Here is a 23,830-nt window from a genome sequence, read left to right as displayed (position 1 = left end):
CAGGACTCTGCTGGCGCTCACCTACAACTGGACCTGGACAAAACGGTGGCGGAGCATCAGCTGCAGACGCACCTGTACCGGACTCTGCTGGCGCTCACCTACAACTGGACCTGGACAAAAGCGGTGGCGGGAGCATCAGCTGCAGACGCACCTGTACCGGACTCTGCTGGCGCTCACTCTACACTAGACTGGACAAAACGGTGGCGGGAGCAAGCTGCAGACGCACCTTGTACCGGAACTCTGCTGGCGCTCACCTACAACTGGACCTGGACAAGAACGGTGCGAGAGCATCAGCTGCAGAGCACCCGCTGCAGCAGCACACTCGCCCGCTGCAAATGAACCTGCAGAGGACGCACCTTTGATTGAAATGCGAACGCCTCGCTACAGCGGCACAGAAATCGGATGGTGGCCACGCGTGAAAACATGTCGTCATTTAACAAGGTGGCGCAAGTTCTCCCACGATATGTGTACGAAATGATTCCAATGATGACAGACTGGATGACGTGGTGTCAGACACAGACTCTGATCCTGACTGGATGCCTCCCAGCAACGAGTCTGCTGACATGCTTGACCGGACGTGGTCCCTCGACGAAGTGTGTGAAATATTTCCTGAAGTGAGAGGTGAGATTCTTCCCAATTCACCCGATCACGCAGATTCGAACCCATCACTGCAGTCACACGCCACCTACTCACCTGTCGCGGGAGCATCTGCGGACGCCCTCTTGCCACCCGCACCCGCAGCTGCAGACGCTTCTGCCGCACCTGCCGCACCCGCACCCGCTGCAGATACTTTGACGACCCAACCTGCAGTGAATGTACCGACAGCGAGTACATCTCGCGAGGATGAACCTCACCTGGAAGGATCCCCCAGTCATGGTGTCTTTTATAGAGTGTCGCCTACTGCTAAAACGTACGATACAGTAAACTCATGCCTGTTTTGTAAAAAGAAAATCAAACAGAAAATGCGCCGCCATTTGAAAACAAAACATTCAGACAAACAGCAAGTGGCGCATGCCATGACGGGGACAGCTGATCAACAGGACAGAAAGTTTTCCCTTCTTATCAGCCGGGGTAACTTTGAGCACAACTTGGAAGTACTGGAAGCTGGGAAAGGGGAACTTATGTTGAAGAGGAGACCCAAGAAGCCCGACATACCAGTCACCAAGTTCCTGCCATGTCCTGGATGCCTGGCGTTTATGTTGCGTGAGGACCTGCAGCAGCATCATCCAGTTTGTCCTGCAGACAACATGGACAGTCTGGACAACGCAATGATCACCACCAAGGCGGAAAACCTGCTGCGCAGGTTTGATCCAGGAGACGTACCTGAGTTCGTAAGGGAGATACGAGACAAAGCTATAAGGGACGTAGTTTGTGGCGACAGAACGTTGGTGGCATATGCCAACTACACCGTAGAAAGCAAAGGAAAAAACGAAAACCACTTGAAGCCAATAAAAACCAGAGTGACCAAACTAGCCAAAGTTCTCCTAGATGTACGGGACAGGAAGAGTCAGCCAAACCTCACTATGGATGAGCTTTGTGACGCTCGATACTTTGACGACATTGTGCATGTGACAAAGCAAGCAGCGGGATACAGGGAAGGCACTAAGCTGACCCCACCAACGTTCCTAGTGCCTACTGTGCCAAGAACAGTGGGAACTGCGTTGGGGAAGGTTTGCCATGTACTACTGGGCGTCAGTATGCGAGAAGGAAACACGGAGATGCAGAACCGAATCTCCATCTTCAAGAGACTGCTAGAAAACGAATGGGGCGATAAAATGGGGCGCGCCTCACTCGAAACATTGAATTTGAGAAAACAGAACGCAGAGAAACAGCTGCCAACCACCGAAGATATGAAACGGCTACAGAACCACCTTCAGACCAAACTGGCATCCACGATGGAGTCTGTGAGTAGAAAGCCTAGCGTCAAGTCATACAACACCTTGGCGTGCGTAACAGCCGTCAGCCTCATGGTGTTCAACAAACGTAGAGGTGGAGAGTCCATGAAGATTCGTGTCCGTGATTACACTTCAAGAGCGGCGTACACCCAAAACGAGACAGTCGTCAATTCGCTATCAGACTTGGAGAAACAGATCATGGACAAGATGTGCCTGATCAAAACGCGTGGCAAACGTGGAAGGACTGTGCCGGTTCTCATACCACAGATGGAGAAACGGGCGATCGATCTTCTGGTTTCTCTCCGTGAGTCGGTGGGTCTGCGTGATAGTGTACCAGAAGAGGCGCTCCTCTTCTCAAAGGCTCCGGAAGGAAGACTCGTAAACGGGTGGTATCAGCTGAAGAAAGAATGCAGAGATGCTGGTTGCCGAGACATAAACGCCATCACTTCAACAAATATGCGCAAATATCTAGCCACGATCGCCCAGATCATGAACCTATCAGAAAATGAAATGGATCAGATTGCCTCACACCTCGGACACGATATAACCGTTCACAGAAAATATTATCGCCTACCGGACAGCACAGTAGAACTCGCGAAAATAGCGAAACTTCTACTGTCTACCGAAGAAACGCTTGGAGCCAATCTCGACGATGATGCTGAAGGTCAGTACCATTTACCATTCAGAATACGTAATTTGTCTGAATAACGCATAAATAGCTTGTTGGTAATTACCGGTTGTTCTTATTTATTAATTTTACCATTCTCAGGAAATACATGTAATTGTAAACGCTAAAGCAAGCACAATTGAGCTGGATGTCACCGTGTTTTTCGGGTCGGCCCCATACATGTCCGCTTTAATTATTGTCGTTCTGTGCTTCAAAACAGATGTGCACCGCATGTCAAATCCTAGCATGTACACCAGCATGCGTGGCCTTGTCCACTACACCCGCGCAGCCCGTGGAATGAAAAGTGAAATTTAAGTGAGGGCCCATTTTCGACGCGACGATTTTCGACCCGAGGCATCAAGTGCTGCGGCTTGTTTATTCAGAAGCTGTTCTTATCTCCGTAACTGTAACACATCTGATTTACATACAATAGTTGCGGCCCAGTAACACTGTCCGCAGTTCGTAAGGTATCGAGATATTTATCCTTAGTACTTTCTGTTGTGTACTTTCGGTTGTGTTTGCTCTGTCACACTGCCACCAGCGGTCCTCGTGTGCCCTATCACTGTGTTGGGTCATAGTGTTTTGTCTGTGTGGCCGCCAGGAGCGTCAAATGCAGTCGGCGCTACGGCTGGCCGTGTCAGCGACCCACCTGCTCGGCCACGGCCAACAGGCAGCCGGCTCCGACGTCAAGTAGGCGCTACGGTTCCTGACGCCAGCAGGAGCACTTGACCAGCAGCTCACCGCCACCGCACAGGACCTGGCACAGCTCGGCACAGGTACACGATCTTATTGATCTGATGCTTCATAACGCTTGTCATAGTTTGTTTTCACCTTCGTGACCTTTACTTAAGGTAAATACTTAAGGTTAATACTATACTGATAAGTGCACTGATTGTTTATGTGTCCCTATTAAATTAGATCATGAAATGAGAAACTTTTACTGTTCGTGTGAATCGTGATCGTTCACTCTGATCCAGCACGGCAGACCAAAGTGTTCGTGTAATCGTCAAGTTCACTAATAATTGCGTATCTGATCGAATCGTTTCATTAACCGGAGGACCAAAAGAGTTCTTTGGTGAATGTCTATTTCTTGAATATTCACCACACAATGCACGTTAATCGTATCGTACGACGCCGGCGCCGTTGCGCCGGCGGAGCCGCGTCGCCGTCGTCGTCGCGTCGCGAACTGCCGAGCCGGCCGGCGTCGGGCCGGTCATCGCACACATGTGCCCCAGATGACCACGCGGGCCCCAGTACACCACGTGGGCGGCGAGGCTCGGCTGAGCCCGCCGATCGCTGCCGTCTCCTCCACGGCACAGTACGTTTTCTCTCAAACATGGCCGGCCCGAATTTTCGCCTCGCTCGCGGAAATTCTAAACGTAAGAGAGAAAACATTAGCGAAACAACAAACAGCTGCTCGCAGGCAGTGTCTCTGTCTGTATCGTACAGCAATAAACGACCACTAAAGCTAAGACTGTAAACTACGTCGGCTGCGCCGCGCGTCGGTCCCGATCTAAGGCTGCTACACTCTAAGGCTGTAAACTTCTAACTCGTACAAGACCAACCGGCTAAATGAGCCAGGAGCGACACTGCGACAGTGTGAACGCTGGCGACTGTCGGACGGCTCACAGCTGTTGGCTAATGGCTAAACACCAAACACAAATGACCGGCGCACAGAATGAACGACTCATTCTCGCACACGCACACGTTAACACCGCGAATGGCGGACGCAGTAAACACTAATAGATGGCCAGACTCCGACACTACTCGCCGGCGGCACAGAGGGGTCGTAAACGACTCACCTCAGTCGTCTCACACGCGCACATTACCACTCTGAGTCCATTTACTGTCCGTCACCGTCGCGCTCGAGACGGCAGAGACCAGAGACCGACCGCCTATTCCGAATTTCCGACCAGTGGCGGTGGCCACTAACACTTTGACCACCTGCACTCGGCTGTCGGCGCCAGGGAACACGGTCACCACTCGCTCCAATAGCCAGTGCCCGCGAGGCAGGTTGTCCTTTGTCACCAGCGCTAATTCGTCGAGCTGCACGTCTGCCGGGTCTGCGCGTCACTTCACCCGTGTGGTGAGCGTCCGGAGGTGCGGCCCGGGGCCGGCTTGCCCACTTGGAAGGCTGTAGGTCACTCGTCGGCGTCGGCGCTGGCTGGGCTGACCGTTTCCGGCACGGCATGCAGGCAGGTGTGTACCGCTCCGCAGCGGCCCTGCCACTGATGACCCAGAATTGGTGCCGCAGGTGAGTCAAAACGTGCTCTGCGCCAGAATGGGAGAGCTTCTTGTGTCGATCGGTGACTATCAGCCGAGTGATGTCTCCGCGTGCAGGTAGAATCACCCGGTGCTTGACCTTGAAGTCTAGCTGAGCGTGGCGCAGCTGGCCCCCGACTCTTAGAAGGCCGCTCGAGTCCAGGAAGGGGTTAAGCCGGTGCAGCTGGCTGTTCGGGGGAAGCCGCCTTCCGTGCTGGAGAGCGGCGATATCATCGCCGAAATGCTCGGCCTGTGTGCTGAGCAGCCAGACGCGCTCAGCTTCTCTCAGCTCTTCAGCAGTCAGCGGTCCCGTCCGCCGATCAGCTGCTGCCCGGCTGCGGCTGTTGTAAGCGAACCTGCGCACCCACGCTGTCACACGCAGCAGCCTGAGCCACGATGAGAACCGGCTGGGGTTTATGGCCGGCTCAGCTCCCCTGATGACGCAGGCTGGTGCTCTCATTTCGGCCGTTTCCTCGTCTCTCGGGCGCTCTGTCGGGCGGGGCGGCGCGGCGGGCCGGTCCTGAGGACGGCGCGACAGGACGGCGCGACCTTGGCCCCACTCTTCGCCCGGTGCCACCTCAGCCACCGAGCAGCCTCGGCTGCCTATGTTCGATGAGTTCAGTGACCCTGGCACGTTTTGCCATCGAGTCACTTCCGAAGCGTCCTGGGTTTCCTCGCTGACACGGATATGGTGCACGTCCTTGTTGACTGGCAGGTTCTGGTACGGCGCGCGGCCGGTGACCGTCCAGCCGAGCAGTGTTCTCACGGCGCACGGCGCACCCGGTGGTCCGTCGATCACCTCACGTGCCACGATCAGTTCTATGACGTCAGCGCCCAGAAGTACTTCTACTGGACCTCGAGTCGCACTCGGCAGATCCAGGTCAGCGAGATGAGGCCATTTGCCCTTCTCCCGTGACCAGTCCATGGCGTGATTTGACACACTCAGCGTCGGCGTCGTTTGGGCGTTCCGTATTTCGTGACGTGTGCCACCGCTGCTGACAGGCTCGATCACGAAGGACACACGGCATGATCTGAGTTTCACTTCCGTTTATGGTACTCAGGACCGAACTGTCAATGGGTCCAGAGATGCCGAGACGGTCGCTCAGGCCTTCGGTCACCAGCGTTACCTGGCTCCCGAGGTCGAGAAGCGCGTGGGTCGTGCAGCGCCCAGCAGGACCATGCACCGTTATCGGCAGTGTCTGCAGCAGCACCTTACAGGGTGGCTCGACCACCGCAGTGCCGACATGTTTCACTGGTGACGGCGCGCTGCCGGCAGCACTGCGCCGTGGAAACACACGGCCTCCGTTGTGCAGAAGCGTGTGGTGACGTTTTCCACAGTTCTCGTGTCCACAGTTTGTACCGGACGGGCACGCGGCGCTGATGTGACCTCGCGCGAGACAATTGAAGCAGAGTCCGTTACAACCGGCAACCTCTGCTCTCTCGCTCGCTGTCAGCTGTAGGAACCTGTCACAGCGCTCTACGACGTGTGTCCCCTGACAGAATACACATGCGTCCTCACTCGCGACCGGCGCTGCCTTTATTGCACTAATTTTCTGTTTTACGACCTCTCGGGGCGCGGCCGGCGCTAGCGCAGTCGCGTAAACACGCCGCTGCCGGCTCTCCCCACTGTTGACCTCGGCCTTGGATTGCTGGTGGCCCGTCAGGGTCAGGGACGCACGCCCAGCAGCCACGTAGCCGCGCAGCCAGCTGTCCAGGTCGGGGAGCGTGGGGCGGACGAGTCCGTTGTGCACAGAGTGCTCGCCCCATTTCAAAGCCAGCGCAGCAGGAAGCTTGGAGATCACGGCTGTTACATTGGTGGCAGCCGAGATGTCCGCGTCGTAGTGAAGGCACTGTAGCACACGAACCGCGGTGCGAAGGTCACGTGACAGCTCTGTCACAGCCGACATATCACCATCTTTCACCGGCCGCGAATCGAGCAGTTTTTTCATCGTCGCGTGAATGACCCGTGCAGGGTCACCGAACTCCTCCTCTAGCTCACGCATAGCCTCACCGTACAGAGAAGAGTCGCACAACATACCGCGCACTGATTCCTTGGCCGGCCCGGTGAGATGAGCCTGGAGATAGGTCAGGCGCTCGACGTCAGTCAGGTCGTCTCGATCGTGCACTAGAGCCCTGAACAGCGCGATCCATCTCGGCCATTCCAGAGCGGAGCCGCTGAACTTATCCAGGGTCACTCGAGGCAGCTGTGGAGTCGTTTGCTGTCTCACGGGCTGTAGCGGACGTCGTGCTTCCTGCTGGTGACGGTCGTCGTATGGCTGCGCGCTCACCAGTTGTCCGTACTGGGAGGACTGCTCCACCCAGTCCCGGGTGCGTGAGGACCTGTCACCCGGCTGCAGCGGCTCACGCAGCTGGGCGGCTGGCTCACTTGGAGCTGCGGCAGCAGGCCGAGCTAGAGCCTGACGGTCGACGGCAGATGGCTGGTGATCATACTCCTCCTCCTCGAGCAGCTCCAGCTCCAGCTGACGGCGTTCCGCTTCGTCGGCGAGCTGTTGAGCTTCGAGAGCTGCCCGCTGTCGTGCCAGTTCCGCCTCTTACCGCGCCCGCTCCGCCTGCGTCTCCGCCTCCTGCCGTGCCCGCTCCGCCTGCGTCTCCGCCTCGCGACGCGCCCGCTCCGCCTGCGTCTCCGCCTCTTGCCGTGCCAGCTCCACCTTTGCTGCGGCCGCTCGCTGGCCCTGCTCCGCTGCGAGTTTGCTCAGCGCGGCTCGGCGGCGGGCTGCGCTGATGGTGGACGACGCTGCGCTGCCGAAGGTCTCGCTGCGGGTATGGCATGTCCGCGAGCTGCGCGTAGATTTCGCGTCACACTGTGCGACCGCCCTTGCGTCCGACCTGGCGTTCGATTTCGCGTCGGATTTTGCGTCTGACATCACTCCTTCACTGCACTCGCGTCCGGACTGTACGTCCATTCACTCACTAGTTCACATACATCCGGCCCGGAGGACCAAAATGTTCGTGTGAATCGTGATCGTTCACTCTGATCCAGCACGGCAGACCAAAGTGTTCGTGTAATCGTCGAGTTCACTAATAATTGCGTATCTGATCGAATCGTTTCATTAACTGGAGGACCAAAAGAGTTCTTTGGTGAATGTCTATTTCTTGAATATTCACCACACAATGCACGTTAATCGTATCGTACGACGCCGTCGCCGTTGCGCCGGCGGAGCCGCGTCGCCGTCGTCGTCGCGTCGCGAACTGCCGAGCCGGCCGGCGGCGGCCGGCCCGGCGCGTCGGGCCGGTCATCGCACACATGTGCCCCAGATGACCACGCGGGCCCCAGTACACCACGTGGGCGGCGAGGCTCGGCTGAGCCCGCCGATCGCTGCCGTCTCCTCCACGGCACAGTACGTTTTCTCTCGAACATTTACCAAAAATACAGTCAAAGAACTTCACGAAAAGTAAATTCAGCTTGCCTAAAACGCAATGTTTTTAGATGACCTAGGTTGTACAGACACACAAACCCACAGACATACAAACACATATCAGTGACCTTGACCTAACTTGACCTGAAATGGCCTCAGCCAGCCAAAACCTAGTCGGATAGTGTAACAAAGAGGTTCTTGCTGGCTTGGCACCACAATACGTCAGCGTCATCGGTATATGATAAGCAGCGCACTTGATATCCAACGGTGACCCCAAACAGCAACATTTTTTGTTTGACCTGACCTGGAAGGTCACTGACTGACCTGAGAAGGTAAAACTGTGTATCATTGGATTCGTCTCTTCCCAAAAAAATCTTTTTAGTCTTTACCGCGAAGCTCTATCTCCAGCAGGAACGAAATGGCGCGGGGGTGGCAACCCCCCCCCCCCCCATGTGCGTTCTAGGATGGGAAAGTGGCATGTGCGGGCGAGGGTTAAATTGCGTAGTTGAATTCACATGCTGAACGAACTTCATCATCGGAACTTGTAGATCGTATAACAAAATGTGACCCGGGTTGCAATGTACAGTACATTCTAGGTATGTCAAGGCGTTAGTGTGACTGGTTAGTCAATCTGGTTGTGAATTTATCGTTGGTGGGTCCAGTGAATAATTATCAGCTTGTTTACTTTGTGTCTCTTGTTCTGGTGTAATTGCCTGCATTATCTCTAAGTCATTCGTTCCATAGATATTTTATCTACATGAAGATGCCCATCCAATGTCGAAACACTTTATTTTCTGCCGTCTGACTGCTTTACACTCGTGATCGATGGTATCAGCATTCTCCTTGGTAGAAAACGAGTAAAATGAGATGTTCAAAGGTCATCGACCATCACTGTCGTCAAAATATTTCAGTAAAGTCGTACCCTATTTCGTTTTCGGAAACCTCCTTCGGGGAAATAAATCCAAAGTAAAGCTAAATTTGTCAGTTAAAAGTCGTGAAATCAAGCTCGCACGATGTTTCAGCTCACATTCCCTAACTTGAATTCCTCCAATGAAACGGCAGGATAATAAGCGTCAGGGCATCTCTATGTATATAAGACCTCTATGATCCGTTCTACATGAATGGAAAGATGTGTTCTGGAACAAACGTTGATATTATATCTCTTGATTCACAGGCATGCACATTGACCCAGCAGTGGTGCAAGAATGCGAATGGCAAGCTCTGCACTGATTCCTCCGTTTTTAGCATTAGTGTTTCGCGTAACTTTCCGTTAAACGGACGGGGCCGCCGCCGGCCCCGGCCGCCGCCGTGCGAGTCGGCCGCCGCGCCGCTACGGACGACTGGCACACGCCACAAGTGTGATGGATTTTCGGCCAACGCGGCGACACCGGCGTAGCGTTCAATTGGCCGCGCTGCCCTGACGCTCCGGTGACGGACAGGTGGACCGAGGGCGCCGCCCGCCCATCCCTCCGGACCAGGCCAGGCCGGCCGATCTGAGGGAGGTAGGGAGGAGCCGCGTGGCTGGCCGAATGGACGGCCGCGCCGGGCCATTGTCACTGATTGTTGGCCATTGTCACTGATTGTTCATTGCCGCACCGAGGTCCGGCGATGTCACCGGAATGCCGCCACTGGTTTGAGTTTCCGCGAAACCGGCTTGCCCAGAGATGTTTGTCACTGGCATTGCTATGTGCTATTTGTGATGTTCATATATACCATTCCCGTTACGGAGTACATATCTTGTTTTGAACGTTAAGTTCCGATATACGAACTGGCCGTCTGAAAAAGAGCCGCACGTGCACGATGCTTGTAGATATTCCTGACGACCACGAACCGACCACGAATCAGAACTGCGCCTCTCGTAATGGGAGTGCGAGTAGTTGTTGCGAGTTAGAGCTCCTTGGCGAGTGGCTGACTCTGAACTGACTGACTAAACACCGGTTAGCTGTTTCACCAGCAGTCCCAGTGGAGGGAAGTAGGCCCAGGCGAGCAGGGTGTCGCAGCGTAAGTCCGACGATGGCGGCGCAGTAGTCGAATGGCGTCCACATTTAGCCGACGAAGGCTGCGCTGAGCGCCATACCCGCCTCACCTTATCTCCGAGTCACGTGTTCATGACTGACACGGGCAACCATACGGCCCGTCGTTGCCCACGCGCACCCCAGACGGGGCCGCCAGTCGCGGCCCCGGACACGTCAGTCCCCAGATCTGCAGTGATGTCGCCCGGCTCTGACGATGGCGCACAGCCGCCGTGTCCGCGGTCTCCGTCGCCGCCGCGGTATGCGGCGCTGGGCGGCGACTCGTACATGTCGCGGTCTCGCCATTGGGGGCCGAACGATTCGCGGCTCCCGCCGACCCCGCCGGCGACGAGTTTCCTCCGGCGAGTCCTGCGCCGTCTGGCGTGGTCGACGCTGCCCGGGAGGTTCCTGGCTGGCAAGCTGCTGCTGTGTCTACCGACGCACAGAGGTCAGTAGCTCCGGTGCCGGCCCTGCAGTGCTCTGAGAGAGCGTCGAGACCGCCTAACCGATTCTGTCCCTAATTAAGGTCTTTGTAAATATGTGTTCATCGTGCATCGTTTGTGATGTGAGCCGCGTGATCAGCTGCTAACTGATAATTTTTACTGCGATTTTGCTGTGGTCGTTGCTGGCGAATTGTTTAGTAATGTCGTGGCAAGCTGGTTGGGGACGCCCGTCTGGCTGTTCTGTTGACGGAACGCGCCGATCGACATGGCATGCAGCCATCCAGCGCCTCAAATCGGCGAATCTGTCCAGCGTGGTCTCAATGGAGTGCTGAGCGGTGCTAAAGGACATGGTTATTTTCATGCGTTCTGTTCACAGTTTTGTCGTGGCTGTGCTGTCCGCGGCCGTGCTCCACGGTTGCGACGTCTGCGGCCAAGCTGCCCGCTGCTGAGCTCCGCGGCCGAGCTGCCAGCGGCCGTGCTCTGCGGCCGTGCTCTGCGGTCGTGCTCTGCGGCCGTGCTTCCCGTGGCTGGGCCCTCCGTGGTCCCGTGATCGTGGCCGCGGCGAGGGTGCCGCGACCTGCGCGATGCCGTGCGCTGCAGTGATGGCGCCGCGCACTGTGCAGTGATTTTGCCGAGCGCTGCGTACGCGGTGGGTGCCGCGCGCCGCGCTGTTGAGCGTGCCGTATTCGGACGGTGGCTGCCGCGCGCAGCGTGGTGATTGCTGCGCTCTGCCATGAGTGCCGCTCACTGCCGTGGCCTGAGTGCCGCGCTCGGACGGAGTGCCACGCGCCGTTGTGTTGCGTCGCCTTCTGCCTTTTGATATGTGCTATCTCCGAATTTAATGTTGCTTGTTGCCGATGTTCGCTTCTTTTCGTTAAGAGGGTCGGGTATAGTCGGTCGATTTATTCGCACCGTTTGATTTCGTACCGGCTTCTCTTCTGTTTCTTATTGTTTTCTGCGATGTCACTTGTCCGATTTTATATCTGATTAATTCACGTCACTTAAGTATTTATTTTATATTGTCATAATAACTTACGGCGCTGTTCCTTTATTTTCTGTTTAGTTGCAGCCCTAGTACCTTAATTTCCGATGTCTCTTCGGTTTGTTGTCGCTCGCATGTTCAGAGAGTCCTGGTTGGCCGGCGCGAGCGGCGGTTGTGGAATACAAGCTCGTCTGTGAAGGTTGTGTGTCGGAGCCGGGTTGGCGAGGCGGGACCCGTCTACATTTCAAACACCATTGCATTTCTCTCATCAAGACGCGTCGAATGATGAATAATGTGACCTCAAACATAGGCGCGGGAACCGGGGAGGGGGCAGTAGGGGCAGCTTGCCCCCCCCCCCCCAACTCTGGGGCCGTGGGGCCGTGTATCTTATGGTCAGGGCGCGTGTTTGAATTTATTTTCGGGGGTTGGGTCACTTAACTTGACCTGGTGACCTGACCTTTGATGACCTGGAGCTAAAATTTTCAAAGCCTGTACGGAAAAGACGTATAATAAGCTGTACCAAACCGTTTTTGAGATGTCAGCGAAAACCTGGGGGGGGGGGGGCGTGAAAACGCCGAGCGGGTTAATGAACCAGTAAGACGCCTTTCGGGGCGATACGCGAGCGAGCAAAAGGATGAGCCCTGCAAGTGCGAAACTGAGTGGGGGTATTTCCAACTGACTTTTGCACGGCACCCTGCCAACCGGTCGCTATCGGTGTATCAAATCTGAGCACAATCGGTCCAGCCGTTCCTGAGATCTGGAAGCGGCACCCTCCACGTGCGCACGTGTAGTACACTTCAACGTTGGTCGTTGACGCATTGAAATACATTGCCAAGTTGCTCATAGGTACTCAGAATTTTCCGCCATTCTACGAAAGCTTGCTTCGCTCGCTCCGCTGGCTCGCTTGTAATAAAGCACGTAAAAAATATGTCAACTTAAAGTGCAATTTAAAAACAAAAATGTACGTCCACCTATGCACTACATTTCAAAGCAAAAAAAAAATGTCCACTTATACCGTTATCTCAAGACAAAAAAAAATATGTCCACCTAAAAGTACAGTCCACCGAAACGCTTTTTTGCACCCAAATTCGACCGGCTACCACATCAAAACTAACCGGCATAGGACAGCGGCCAGTTGATATTTTCTTGCTACCTACCTGACGTGTGCTGCCATCTAAAAGTCATCCTCCCAGCATGCGTAGTTTTCAAGTCCACCGAAAGACGAAATACGCTAAAGTCCACCCATCCCGGAATTTGGAATATGTGTGTAGTCTTGTCATCAAATAATAAGTAGCAATTTATGGTTAATTGTTATTATCTCTCAGTTTCTAAGTGTCATGAAATGAAACATCACCCATTGTACCACGAGGTGACGTGTCTGTCGGATCTGTCCTGCAGAAACCGCTACACGCTACATGCGCCTTGCTACGCCACGCATACCTATTTGAATATAAGCAAGAGCGCGTTGCGACTTTCGCCAGAACGACACAGGCAGCAACAGGCGTCATGAGTGATGTCTTTGGTGCGACATTTGAACAACAAGAATGTTGCCAAAGAACTGGTCATCAGGTGGAAAGGCCCAAATCTAGCGCACTCGAACTATGCGATAGCGTTAGCTGCAGCGGAACTGAGAAGGAGATTACGTAAATAACACATCACACGGTCCGCTCTCAGGTCGCCGCAGCGCCCGCGGACCTGCGTCTGCCGTCCGTCACCGCACGGGCGGAGCGGCGACTGCGCAACAGACGGCGTTTCGTCTCGGTCGCCGACGCCGCAAACGCCGCGGAGGGGACTCCGGGCACGGTAGTGGAGTACGTGGGGCGCGTGGCTGCACAGTTAACACACACAACGTTCCACTTCCCGCAGTGTGGATTGCAGGTCACAAGTTACCTGGCCTGACCTCAGCCGCTGTGTGGCGGAGCCTACGGGAGGTACAGGCGATGGACAGTCAGGCACGCCAAGCTATGGCGCTGCGGCCGGGCGACTATCTGACGGCGCTCGATCTAGATCAGTTCGTAAGACCAATGGCCGGCGCTGGCCAACTCACGACGCGTGACGGTGGCGGTCGCATCCAGCATGAACTTATGTCGCGTTGGCGTGTTTGGCGGTTATGGTAAGACACCCGCAAGGAGGATGAGCACACGCGACGGGAACGTACGGCCTTTAACAGTCAAAATAAGAGGTTCGTAAGCAATGATGGAGCGAACGAGTGGAAAGTGCACTAATCTGCGATAGGATGTCCTATTGTGAGAGGTGTAATCAAGATGTAAGGGAACATTAACCTTTTACTTGTTGGTAAAATCGCTGTAGTGAAACCGCAACGTACAATATAACCTGGAAACCAGCACTCTGAGTGCTCCTCTGGAGTCGGCGACCGGACAATCCAAGGTGCAGCAGCACCTGCAAACCTGCATACGACTGTGATTCATCTCTCTCCCAGAGAGCATTGTAGAAAGTATAGCAGTGGCGTCCTCGGTGATGTCTTTGGTGCGACATTTGAGCAGCGAAAACGTTACCAAAGAACTGGTAATCAGATGAGACGGCTCATATCTAGCGCACTCAAACTATGTGATAGTGTTAGCTGCGGCAAATTCTGCAGCGGATTCAAACCTCACCTCCGCTTCAAGAAGAACCACCTCCTTAACCTCTGCCGTGGCGGCGCGACGGCAGGCGGTAGCTTGGACCACCGGCCTGCCGACTTCAGGCGGTGGGAGACGACGGCGCTGGCGAACCATACTAAGAAGGGAGCTGTCATCTATTGGGTCTCGGCAAACGATGTTTACAGTCGCTTGTCTGGAAGGCCTTCAATCAACCAAGATCACCTGACGGCCCAGAGAAAAGTGATAGAAGTAACTATCCGGAAGTTGGCAGAGAACACACCTAATGTGATCGTTCTCGGCCCCCTGCCTAGCCCGGACGGCCAACTCATGGGACTGGCATGGGAGAAAACATCCGCCTACCACTTGGACAGGGCCGCGAAGAAGGCATGCGAGTGCGTCGCCGGAGCAGCGCATGTACCCTTCGGGCGCTGTCTCACCAGAGAGCAGGGAGGACGCCACTCCATCACATCGGGATGCCTTGAGTGGTTCAAAGATGACGGCATCCTTGTCGCAAACCTTGCCGCTGGGCGATCGGAACCGTAGCTCAACTGTGCCCCGGCCGAGTGCTTCTCATGGTCGGGGGCAGCGATCTGGGCCAGCCGTCGTACAACTCTCGCCAACTGATGCGGCAGTTTGACGAACTGGTGCTCGGCATGCTGGCGGCTGGAGCGGGCCAGATAGATATATTTCCCGTCCCTCCGCGTACCTCGTGTCGTCACGAGGTCGTGACCGTCGCCGCCCACCGGCGCCGGCGACGCCTCACTAACCTGCTGTTGCGTCGTCGTTTTGGTCGGCCGTGTTCGGACCTGCCCGTGACATTCAACTCTTTTCAGCTGGCGGAGGGCTTTGTCGGTCGGGACGGTGATCACCCCTCACCCGCCGGTGGGCAGGCGATCGGCGAATGTGTCAACGCTGGCGCGCGGCGCCATATGTAGCGGGCGCGAGTGTCGTAATGGCTGCTGTACAGTACAATGTGTGTTCGCCGCGCATGCTGTCACTGACTGTTGATGCTTTGTTCGCACGTGGCTGCGCCTGTGTCGTGTTCTTCGCTGGGGTCCATATCGGGCATGTCGCGCTGGAGTGTAATACACCTGTCCGTCTGACCGCTGGTCGTTTTTCTTTTTCATGACGAGACCCGCGATGCCCAAGGTGCGCAACAGCACCCAGCCCCGGAGGGCGGCCCTCTCGTCACCGGCCGCGCCCTCGGCCACCACGCCCCGTCGCCGCCGGACGACAGCGACGGCCTCTTCCGCGACATCCACCGCCGCACAGTCATCGGCAGCGGTGCTGGTCGACCCCACCCAACTACGAGACATGGTTACGGCGGCGGTCCGTGAGGCGGTGGCCGTGCAGGCCGCACCGGCCCCGTCCGTCGCCGCGACAGCCGTGTCCTCAGACGTGCTCACTGTTGCTGCGCCGCCGCCGTCGCCGCCCGTGGCTGACCTCAGTAACACAGGTACGTCGCGGCGCCCTGTCGGGGCACCGCTCCAGTCGGAGCCTGTAGCAGCCGCCGTCCGGCACCGCATCGTGTCGGACCAGTATGTGGACCTAGGCACGCTACTGGACGGCACTGACCAGGCGGAGGGTGAGCCAGCGCCGTCCTACCAGCTGGTGGCCGGTCTCCTCCGTCCGGTGTCACGGTCTCCGAGAGCCATCACCACCTTCGGCCTCTGGTGCTCCGCCTTCATCCGGTTTGCAGGGGTGTACATCGAGGCACACCCGGCGGACGCGGCGGGCCTCCTGGCCCACATGCGCCAGGCCTGCCAGCTGACGGCGCCGGGGCTCGGCTTCGCCTGGCGCTAGTCGCCAGGGTATATTGAATTAGGACCAGGGTATATTGAAATAGCCAGCGTATATTGAATGCCGAGGGCCACTTCGAAATTCCCCTCAACAAGGTAGAGTTTGGCCCGCTTTTCGACAGTTATAAGACAGGCTCAGTAAGGCTGAGTGCACTGAGGAAACGATTCCAGCGAGATCCGCAGTATTTCGAGGAGTATCGGTCAGTAATAAGGTCCCTGTCAGAGGATGGGTATGCTGTCCGCCTCCGGGTGTTAGACCAAGACTCTGCTGGGCCGGTGTGGTATATCCCGCATCATGGCACCATGGGCTGGGCCGCGCATGTTTTTTTTTTCAAGGGCTGAAGAAATGGGCCATATCGACGCCGCGAACGGTGGACTGGCGTCCCCCTGTGACCCTGCGACCCGGTTGACCTGTGACCTGTTCAGAATGGGGCCGGCGGGCCCTGGGCCTGGGAACTGGGAAGGTGTGTAAGGGGACGCGACCTGCCTGCCGCCTTTTTGTGCTCTGTGTCACGACCCCTGTATCGAATAATATTTTGGCCGACGTATTTGAACCGATCCCGGGCTCTGCTCGGTCTCACTTTACTCTTCGACGCCGACGCGCTCACTTCACTCTCAGGCGCGGACGGCGACGCTTCGCTACCGCTCGCGTCTAGTCATCTTTGTTCGATACTACTGTGTCTATGCTGTATTGCTGCCAACTCGCTGTCTTCAGTCAATAGTGAAAACCTCTAGCTAGAAGATTGTGTTGAAGTGGTGGTGGAGCGAGTGAAACTGAAGTGGCGAGTGGAGGAAAGGAGAGCGGCGAGCAGTTCACAGTTCTCATGGTGGCCGGGTCTACTGACTATTTCTATCGATCCTCTGTCATCCTTTCTAACGTGCACGCGAGGTGTACAGTCTGTCTTAAAAGTACCGCGCAAAGTGGCGGTGGATCCATCAAGCCTGACCGAGAAAGGTCTGCTTTATTTTGAAAGTCACCGAACCAATTGAGCTGGGGAATGGACGAGAATGTCCATTGCTTCGGTGACCCAAATTTAGCAGGCCCTTCCTCAGTCAGGCTCGATGGATCCACCGCCACTTTGCGCGGTACTTTTAAGACAGACTGTACTCCTTTGTCTCGCTGAAAGGTGGGCTCTGGTTAGGACCTTACGTGTGTGTTCGTTTGTCTCACTGAGAAGTGGGCTCTACTCTGGTTCGGCCCTGACATGCACGCCGCGAGGTGGCGCACGCCCGATTGCTGCGAGACGTGACAAACATACAGTCTACAAGAAAGCCAGAAACGTCCGCAACAGACCTCGCTGAACAACCATATATGCATTTGACGAGCGACACCTACGGGGTCGTGCGGCAAAAACTTTCTCTGTCCGCGGGCGCCACTGCAGCGACACCTGCCGTGTGGCTCCAACACTATTGGCTCAGTCTGTGCGCCCACGCCGTGCCGCGAGCACCGATAGTGCGGACCTACACATTGTTCAGCGTTCTTGTCTTTCCGATTGTAGTTGGACCACATCTGGTGAGTTCTCCCCACGTGGTGGGTGCATTACGCCGAGATGGCCTGGCTGGGCCGTGGTGTCGTATGTTTATGTTCGCCCAATGGGCTCGCGGCACTGGCAGCCGGCTCTCAGTTAGGAAATGCCAGACTCAAAGTACCAGTCGCTGGCTGTTTTATATTTTTTTCTATCATTGCCTCTTAGGGCCCTTGCCGCAGGTTCCTGCACCACCGACAACTGTGGTGTCCCCTACGGCCGCCAGGGGCGCGCCGCGGCCCGCGATCGCGTCGTCGGCCATAGCGCGTTTGCGCCGGCGACCGTATACGCAGTTATGCTCGTGCCGCAATTCAGGGAGTTACGTCTTATGCTGCCACCAGACTGCTAGCCTCGTATCTTGTTGTATTCATCGCCCTGTCCACGCGCATGACCTAATGTCTCTGTGCACCCAAGGCCAAGCCACCCTGACGCCATCTTGGCGGGTCCGAGCAGCAATCGTGTGACCTCTGCCCAGCGATCGCGTGATCGTGACGTCAGCGGTAGGTGTGGACACCTCCAGCGCTGGTGGCGCCGCGGCGGCAGCGACAGCAACTGCTGGTAGCCACGTGGCCGCCAGCGGCTCAGGCGCGGGCGTGTCATTACGTAACCGTCATCCGCGCCGTGAGGCGGCCCGGGTGATTCACCCGCCGTGACGTCAGCTGACCGTGACCGTGGCCTAGCGGCCTTTGGCCCGGCGACCGGACCGCAGGTCCGCAGCTGATTGGGGGTCGTCTTGCACCGGGTCTGCAGCGGGCCATCTGGGCTGGAGTCAGGTCACTGCTGGCCGTATGCCACTCTGTGGGAAGCAGCGTTAGTCGGTCACAATTTGGCCAGACGTGTACGCAATCGTGTATGCCTGAGAGGCAGCGTTAGTCGGTCACAGATTGGCCTGACGTGTACGCAACCGTATATGCCTGAGAGGCAGCGTTAGTCGGTCACAGATTGGCCTGACGTGCACGCAACGGTGTATGCCTGAGCGGCAGCGTTAGTCGGTCACAGATTGGCTGGACGTATACGCAACCGTGTATGCTATATCGGTTTAGTCCGCGTCCCACTCTGGGAGCGTCCAGGGCTTACGTAATTTTGTGTTTCTCATTGCAGGCATGCTCGTCGTAGGGGACAGCTATGCTGTCCACCTCCCCCGCCGCTGTTCGCCCCACCTTGCCGTGGCGGCGGCCGGTGTTCGCGGAGGCTGCGTCAATGACGACGGCTTCAGGCGCTGGGCCATCCGGGCCGCAGTTCGTGCCCGTCCTCGCGTGGTCACGCTCGTGGCGGGCGGAAATGACCTCGCCAGAAGGGACTGCCGCGTTCAGCGGTGGCTCGCCAGCCTCCAGGAACTGACGCTCGGGCTCCTGGCAGCCGGAGTCGTTCGCGTCTATGTGCTGCCTATCCCTCCGCGCACAGGCTTTCCATCCAGCGGCGTGTCGGCGCGAATTTTCCGGCGGCGGCGCTGGGTGGCCAACAAACTGTTGCGCCGCCTTTTCCGCCAACCGCCGGTGCTCCTGCTCCACTTTGTGCCGCCACCTGACTTTCTGGCGTGCAGATGGGGTGTTGGGCGTAATCTGCACCCAAAGTGCATGACGGGTGTACAAACGTACGAATACACAGACCCATATTCATCAGTCATGCATTTGCAAGCGCAGCGGAACGGAGAAATGCATTTGACGAGCGACACCTACGGGGTCGTGCGGCAAAAACTTTCTCTGTCCGCGGGCGCCACTGCAGCGACACCTGCCGTGTGGCTCCAACACTATTGGCTCAGTCTGTGCGCCCACGCCGTGCCGCGAGCACCGATAGTGCGGACCTACACATTGTTCAGCGTTCTTGTCTTTCCGATTGTCCACCGCCACCCCGCCGCCGCCTGTGGTACTGTGTTTCCATGCATTGCTGGCTGTGTAAGCGTAATCTGCACCCAAAGTGCATGACGGGTGTACAAACGTACGAATACACAGACCCATATTCATCAGTCATGCATTTGCAAGCGCAGCGGAACGGAGAAAATGATATGTATTATCTTGCTATAAAATCCCGTGTACGATTTCAAATGCGTATCCGTGTGTGAGGGATAGCGTGCCGGTCGGTGCAATGATGTCTGTATGATCCAATTAGAGGACGGCAAAGAGTTCGTTATCTGGCAGTGGGCTCCATATTGAGCTGGGAGTTGTCGCCGCTTTGCGTGCAGTAGGGTACTGCGTCTGTGTCGCAGCACAGCCGCGACACAGAATGGCCACTCCCGGCATCACGGCAAAATGTTTCAGCAATGCATAACGACGCCATTCAGCACAGCCATCGGCACTACGACTCAATCCGACACCATATAAAGCGAGTCAGGAACAACCCAACAGTGCGATCAGCAAAGTCGGAGTGTTGTGGCGTAACGCCTTCGGATTTAGTTGCGACATTTTCCTCGGTCAGCTGGCTTGGCGTCTGCGACTCTCCCGAAGCGCTAACATTCCGGCTTTATTTACGCATCAGGAGCTTTCAGGAACATTGAAATTCATCGGGAACAAATAAGCAGACCCCCCAATTCAAATCGGAGGCGCAGAGTCATACAGAAACACGACAATGCATGGCATGTTAACATGAGTGGCTCGGTGAGCGTGAGTGTGGGCATCAAGTCGACGAAAGGAAGAATAAAGCATGTGCGACAAGCACACAACCAAAAGATTTTCAACCAGCTGAAAGTCTACCCAAGGATCGTCTGGCAGACTTGCTGAAGACATGTGTGCTCCTTCAAGTAATAAACGAACCAGCGACAGCCACCATATTTGGCTAGCCCAAAAACTACGCTCTTGAGAGTGATTGCCGTTGCACAATGTTTTGCATCAAAATCGGCGGAGCCTGATGTCACTATGACGTCATTTCCCGCCGACCTATGGTAGTTAAGAAATTTTCCTTTGAACACAAGGTTGTCAAATCGATGCAGCGGAAGGTACACTCGGGGCCCGGGGGCAGATTGATGTTCCACCACTCCCTACCCATCGTGATCGGGCTCCCATGACTCAGCACTGCAAAAAAAATGGGGGCATGCCCCCCCCCCCGCTCCGACGCCTATGTTTTTTTTTCTTAATGGTACAAATCATCCAGATTCATATGAGAAGGGTAGGTAGCTAGCTACAAAACCAATGCCTCAATTGTTTATTGTTTTCTTACAATAAGTCCCTCCTCTGCCAATCGCACTAAACTATCTACTGTCACAATGCAGTGTGCGTCATGACTTCTCAACTCTATGCATACAATACATTTCCATTTGTCAATCACACATTATTTTTTTACAGGCTTTCCGGTTATGACTGAGGTCGGCATCTCACCTGTCCTGGCTACGCCAAATCACTGCGGATGCCGGATGCCGAGGACCGGAGAGCCAACCGCTTTGTGGCGTGAGCTCTGTGGCGTGGCTCGAGTGATCACCAGGTTCTGACGGCTAAGGCGCCGTCGACCTGGTTGAATAGCTGGGGCCTGGACGAGGGTGTCCTCAGTACGGTGGCCAATCGGTTACGTCCGAGGGGCGCTCGAACACGCTGCCGTCGCGTGGCTGCCGGCGGCCGCCTCCTCGCACGTGGATCTCCTGGGGCGAGGACTGCGAGAGGCGGCCGCATCATCACCTGTGTCCGCGCTCAACACCGTGCCACGCACTAATGGCGGAAGCCCGACTTTCTCCGATGGAGGAGTGAAGCTGGACGCTGGCTCATGGCTGCCAGGCTGCTGGGGAGGGCGCTGGCTCTGCCACCAGGGGACCCCCTGCGCGCGACCGCCGAGGCCTCGGCACCGGCGCGCCTGTCTTCGGTCCGAGGCTGGAGATTGCGAGGCCACCAGGCCTGGGCGAGAATTCCACCGTGGCAACAGACGGCTGGTGTCACCTTCCGGTTGGACGTGTGCCCGATCCGGGCTGGGGCCACGGCGGCGGCGGAAAGGGAAAGCGTGGCTACGCTGCACCTCGCGTCCCTGTCCCTGTGTGCCGTCCGGCTTTGGACGGACGGACCTGCGGAGGGCGGAGTCTTCAGGGGCTGGGCGGGAGCCGTGCTGGTCTGGCCGGACGAAGAGGCCGAGGAACTGCGGGCCCCGGTCGGAGAGCTGTGCTATAGCTACCGCGCGGAGATGGCGGCGCTAGTGACCGGTCCGGAGACCCTACTCGGAAGAGACAGAGACCAGGACCTGCGGTCCGTACCTATCTGCTAACTGTGCGGTGGTGCTGGTGTAGTGCAGCATTTTTGGATGGATAGCTACATTTCACGATTAAATAGCTGTTACGTTTCAGTGCAGGTGGCGTGACGAACAATGTGGTATCTGTTGGCCACTTCTGCGGCCGCTGCTATTTCCTACTCGAAGGCGGGCGCGCTGCTTGGCTGGGCCGGCAGGATGTTCCCATTACATATGTGTCGAGGACAAAGCGAGTATATTCATGTTCTTTTAATGCTCAGAGGTCTGTTGTATATTTGTCTGAAGTTTTATTTTAAGGTGACGTTTGCGTATGGCAGATTCATCTTCTCTCTTTCATTTTTGTTGCCACTTTAGCGTTCATGTTTATTACCTATAAGTGTCCTGGTCCGGCTTGGTTGTCATCTTTATTCGTGATAAAAGATATGTCTAATCTCTTCTGTTAGAAAGTCGTCACTGCAAATCCGGAAAGCTCGTAAGAAAAAGCCAATCACTATACCACTTTTTACGCGCTCACTATGACCCGATAAATAGTGTACGTAATCTTCCTTGTTCGTTGGTTTGCGGTACACTGAAAATTTTTACCCCACTTCCACATCTCATTATGAGTGTGTCCAGAAAAGGTATTTTTCTGTCGTTTTCTCGTTCGATCGTAAATTGAATTTTCTCTTCCACCTGATTGAGGTTTCGTAGTTTTTCGTCAAGGCAAACATCTTGCGGGACCACCACTAACACGTCATCAACATAACGGAGCCACGTACATTCATTTCCCATAATGCTTTTAAATCTGTTTTCTTCTAAGCGCTCCATATAAAAGATGTATTTTATTTTACGAACATGCTGGTGATCAATGCAATACACTTTTGGTTAATAATGCTGCTTTAGCTCTGATCCTTTGTGGTATGTCTTGATTTTACGACTGCAATAGTGCTTTTCCTCACCAAAATATGCAGGTAACCATTGTAAATGCTGCCAAAAGTTTGTCATTACGTGATATATCTAAAAAAAAAAAAAAAAACATCAAGTTCCTGAACGTGGTCGTGTACTAGTAACCGGAAACTCAATAGGACGTGGAATTCTGTGAAGCAAAACTACAGAAGTGAGGCTGGCCACGCCAAAATCAAGTGAGATACGTCTAGCCTTTCTTCAGCCGCCAAGGCTTCGACAGACTATCCCCGGGTTCGGTGTCTCTCGAACTACGAAGATTCAACGTCGTCCGGCCAATCCTGGTTAAGGTCAGCGGGGGCTTAGCTGTGGTTATGGAACAGGATTGGCCGTCCGAGAGACTCCGAACCTGGGGTATGTTGCAGCACAGCTATGCCAACCGAGTGTCGTCGCAAGCTGCCCCACTCGACGAGAAAAATAAAACCGTCCCATCCTAGGCTGACTAGGCTTAGCTAGGTGGCAACACAGTCGCGCCGGCAGGGGGCAGTGCCACAACCAGCCGACTGATATTTTCGTGTGACGTCAGAACCGGTGCCTCCCTGGTGCCTCCCCCCGCGGCGGCCGTGACCTTGGCGGCCCGGCTGCTGCCTGGGGGCGCGGTCACCTGACCTCGGTCGGGTCGGCCGGGCCGGCTCGGGGTGGTGAGTGGCAGAGCGGGCGCGAACGTGGGCACCGCAGGTTCGTGGACTCACTTTCTGTAACCTGAATAAACACTAAATATTTTACAGACAACCCACGTGTTAATCGGCGGCGACCACACCAAGATGGCACGAGTCATTAAGTTCCCAAAGTGGCTGCGTGTTAAGGGGTGAGAAAGAGTCTTTGGGACTTCTTTTCGGGGCGCTCAAAGCCGGTCCCGTGGATCATCTGGCCACGTGATGGCACGACCCCAGCCGACCGGTCTGACCCGGTCACACGGACCGCTCAGCCAATCAGAAGCCAGGGCCAAGGCCGCCCGGCCGGCGTGGGACTGGGCGGCGCGCGCGCGGGCCACTTGGTCGGCGAACAGCGACAGCGGCGGACGACCCTTCAGCAGCACGAGCGGGGGCCTTTTTGCAACAGGCAAAAGCACCGAAGGTGAGTAGAAGGAAGCTACTTAAGCACTAAGTACGCTTAGGATAAGTATCCGGCAGCTGGGCGGGGTCCGTCACGGTCCTATCTTCC

General features: G+C 55.9%; 2 protein-coding genes across 6 annotated transcripts in view; one reads left to right on the top strand and one right to left on the bottom strand.

Annotated features, from left to right (window-relative positions):
* Nucleotides 1–461: 461 nt before the first annotated feature.
* LOC122382612 lies at nt 462–11,836 on the top strand. Of its 2 annotated transcripts, XR_006256708.1 has the most exons (4): nt 462–2,559; nt 3,164–3,338; nt 9,376–10,661; nt 11,033–11,836. XR_006256708.1 is itself a non-coding variant. In XM_043368177.1 (3 exons), exons 1-2 carry the CDS (start codon nt 537–539, stop codon nt 3,289–3,291), a joined length of 2,151 nt encoding a protein of 716 aa, XP_043224112.1. In that variant the 5' UTR covers nt 462–536; the 3' UTR covers nt 3,292–3,338; nt 9,376–11,836. The 2 variants fall into 2 exon arrangements, 1 of the variants encoding a protein (XP_043224112.1); XM_043368177.1 differs by having other exon boundaries at nt 9,376–11,836.
* A 5,664-nt stretch (nt 11,837–17,500) lies between these two features.
* Nucleotides 17,501–23,830, bottom strand: part of LOC122382592 — a 55,105-nt gene continuing 48,775 nt past the window's right edge. For all 4 annotated transcript variants that reach the window (XM_043368160.1, XM_043368140.1, XM_043368132.1 and 1 more), the window contains exon 5: nt 17,501–18,359. In XM_043368160.1, coding sequence (XP_043224095.1) covers nt 18,163–18,359 — 197 coding nt within the window. In that variant the 3' untranslated portion in view covers nt 17,501–18,162. The remainder of the gene's footprint in view (nt 18,360–23,830) is intronic.

The sequence above is a fragment of the Amphibalanus amphitrite genome, unplaced genomic scaffold (assembly GCF_019059575.1).
Source record: "Amphibalanus amphitrite isolate SeventyFive unplaced genomic scaffold, NRLGWU_Aamphi_draft 000011F_arrow, whole genome shotgun sequence".
Lineage (NCBI taxonomy): Eukaryota > Metazoa > Arthropoda > Thecostraca > Balanomorpha > Balanidae > Amphibalanus > Amphibalanus amphitrite.
The sequence above is the reverse complement of the archived record's forward strand: the minus strand, read 5'-3'. Positions and strand labels throughout refer to the sequence as shown.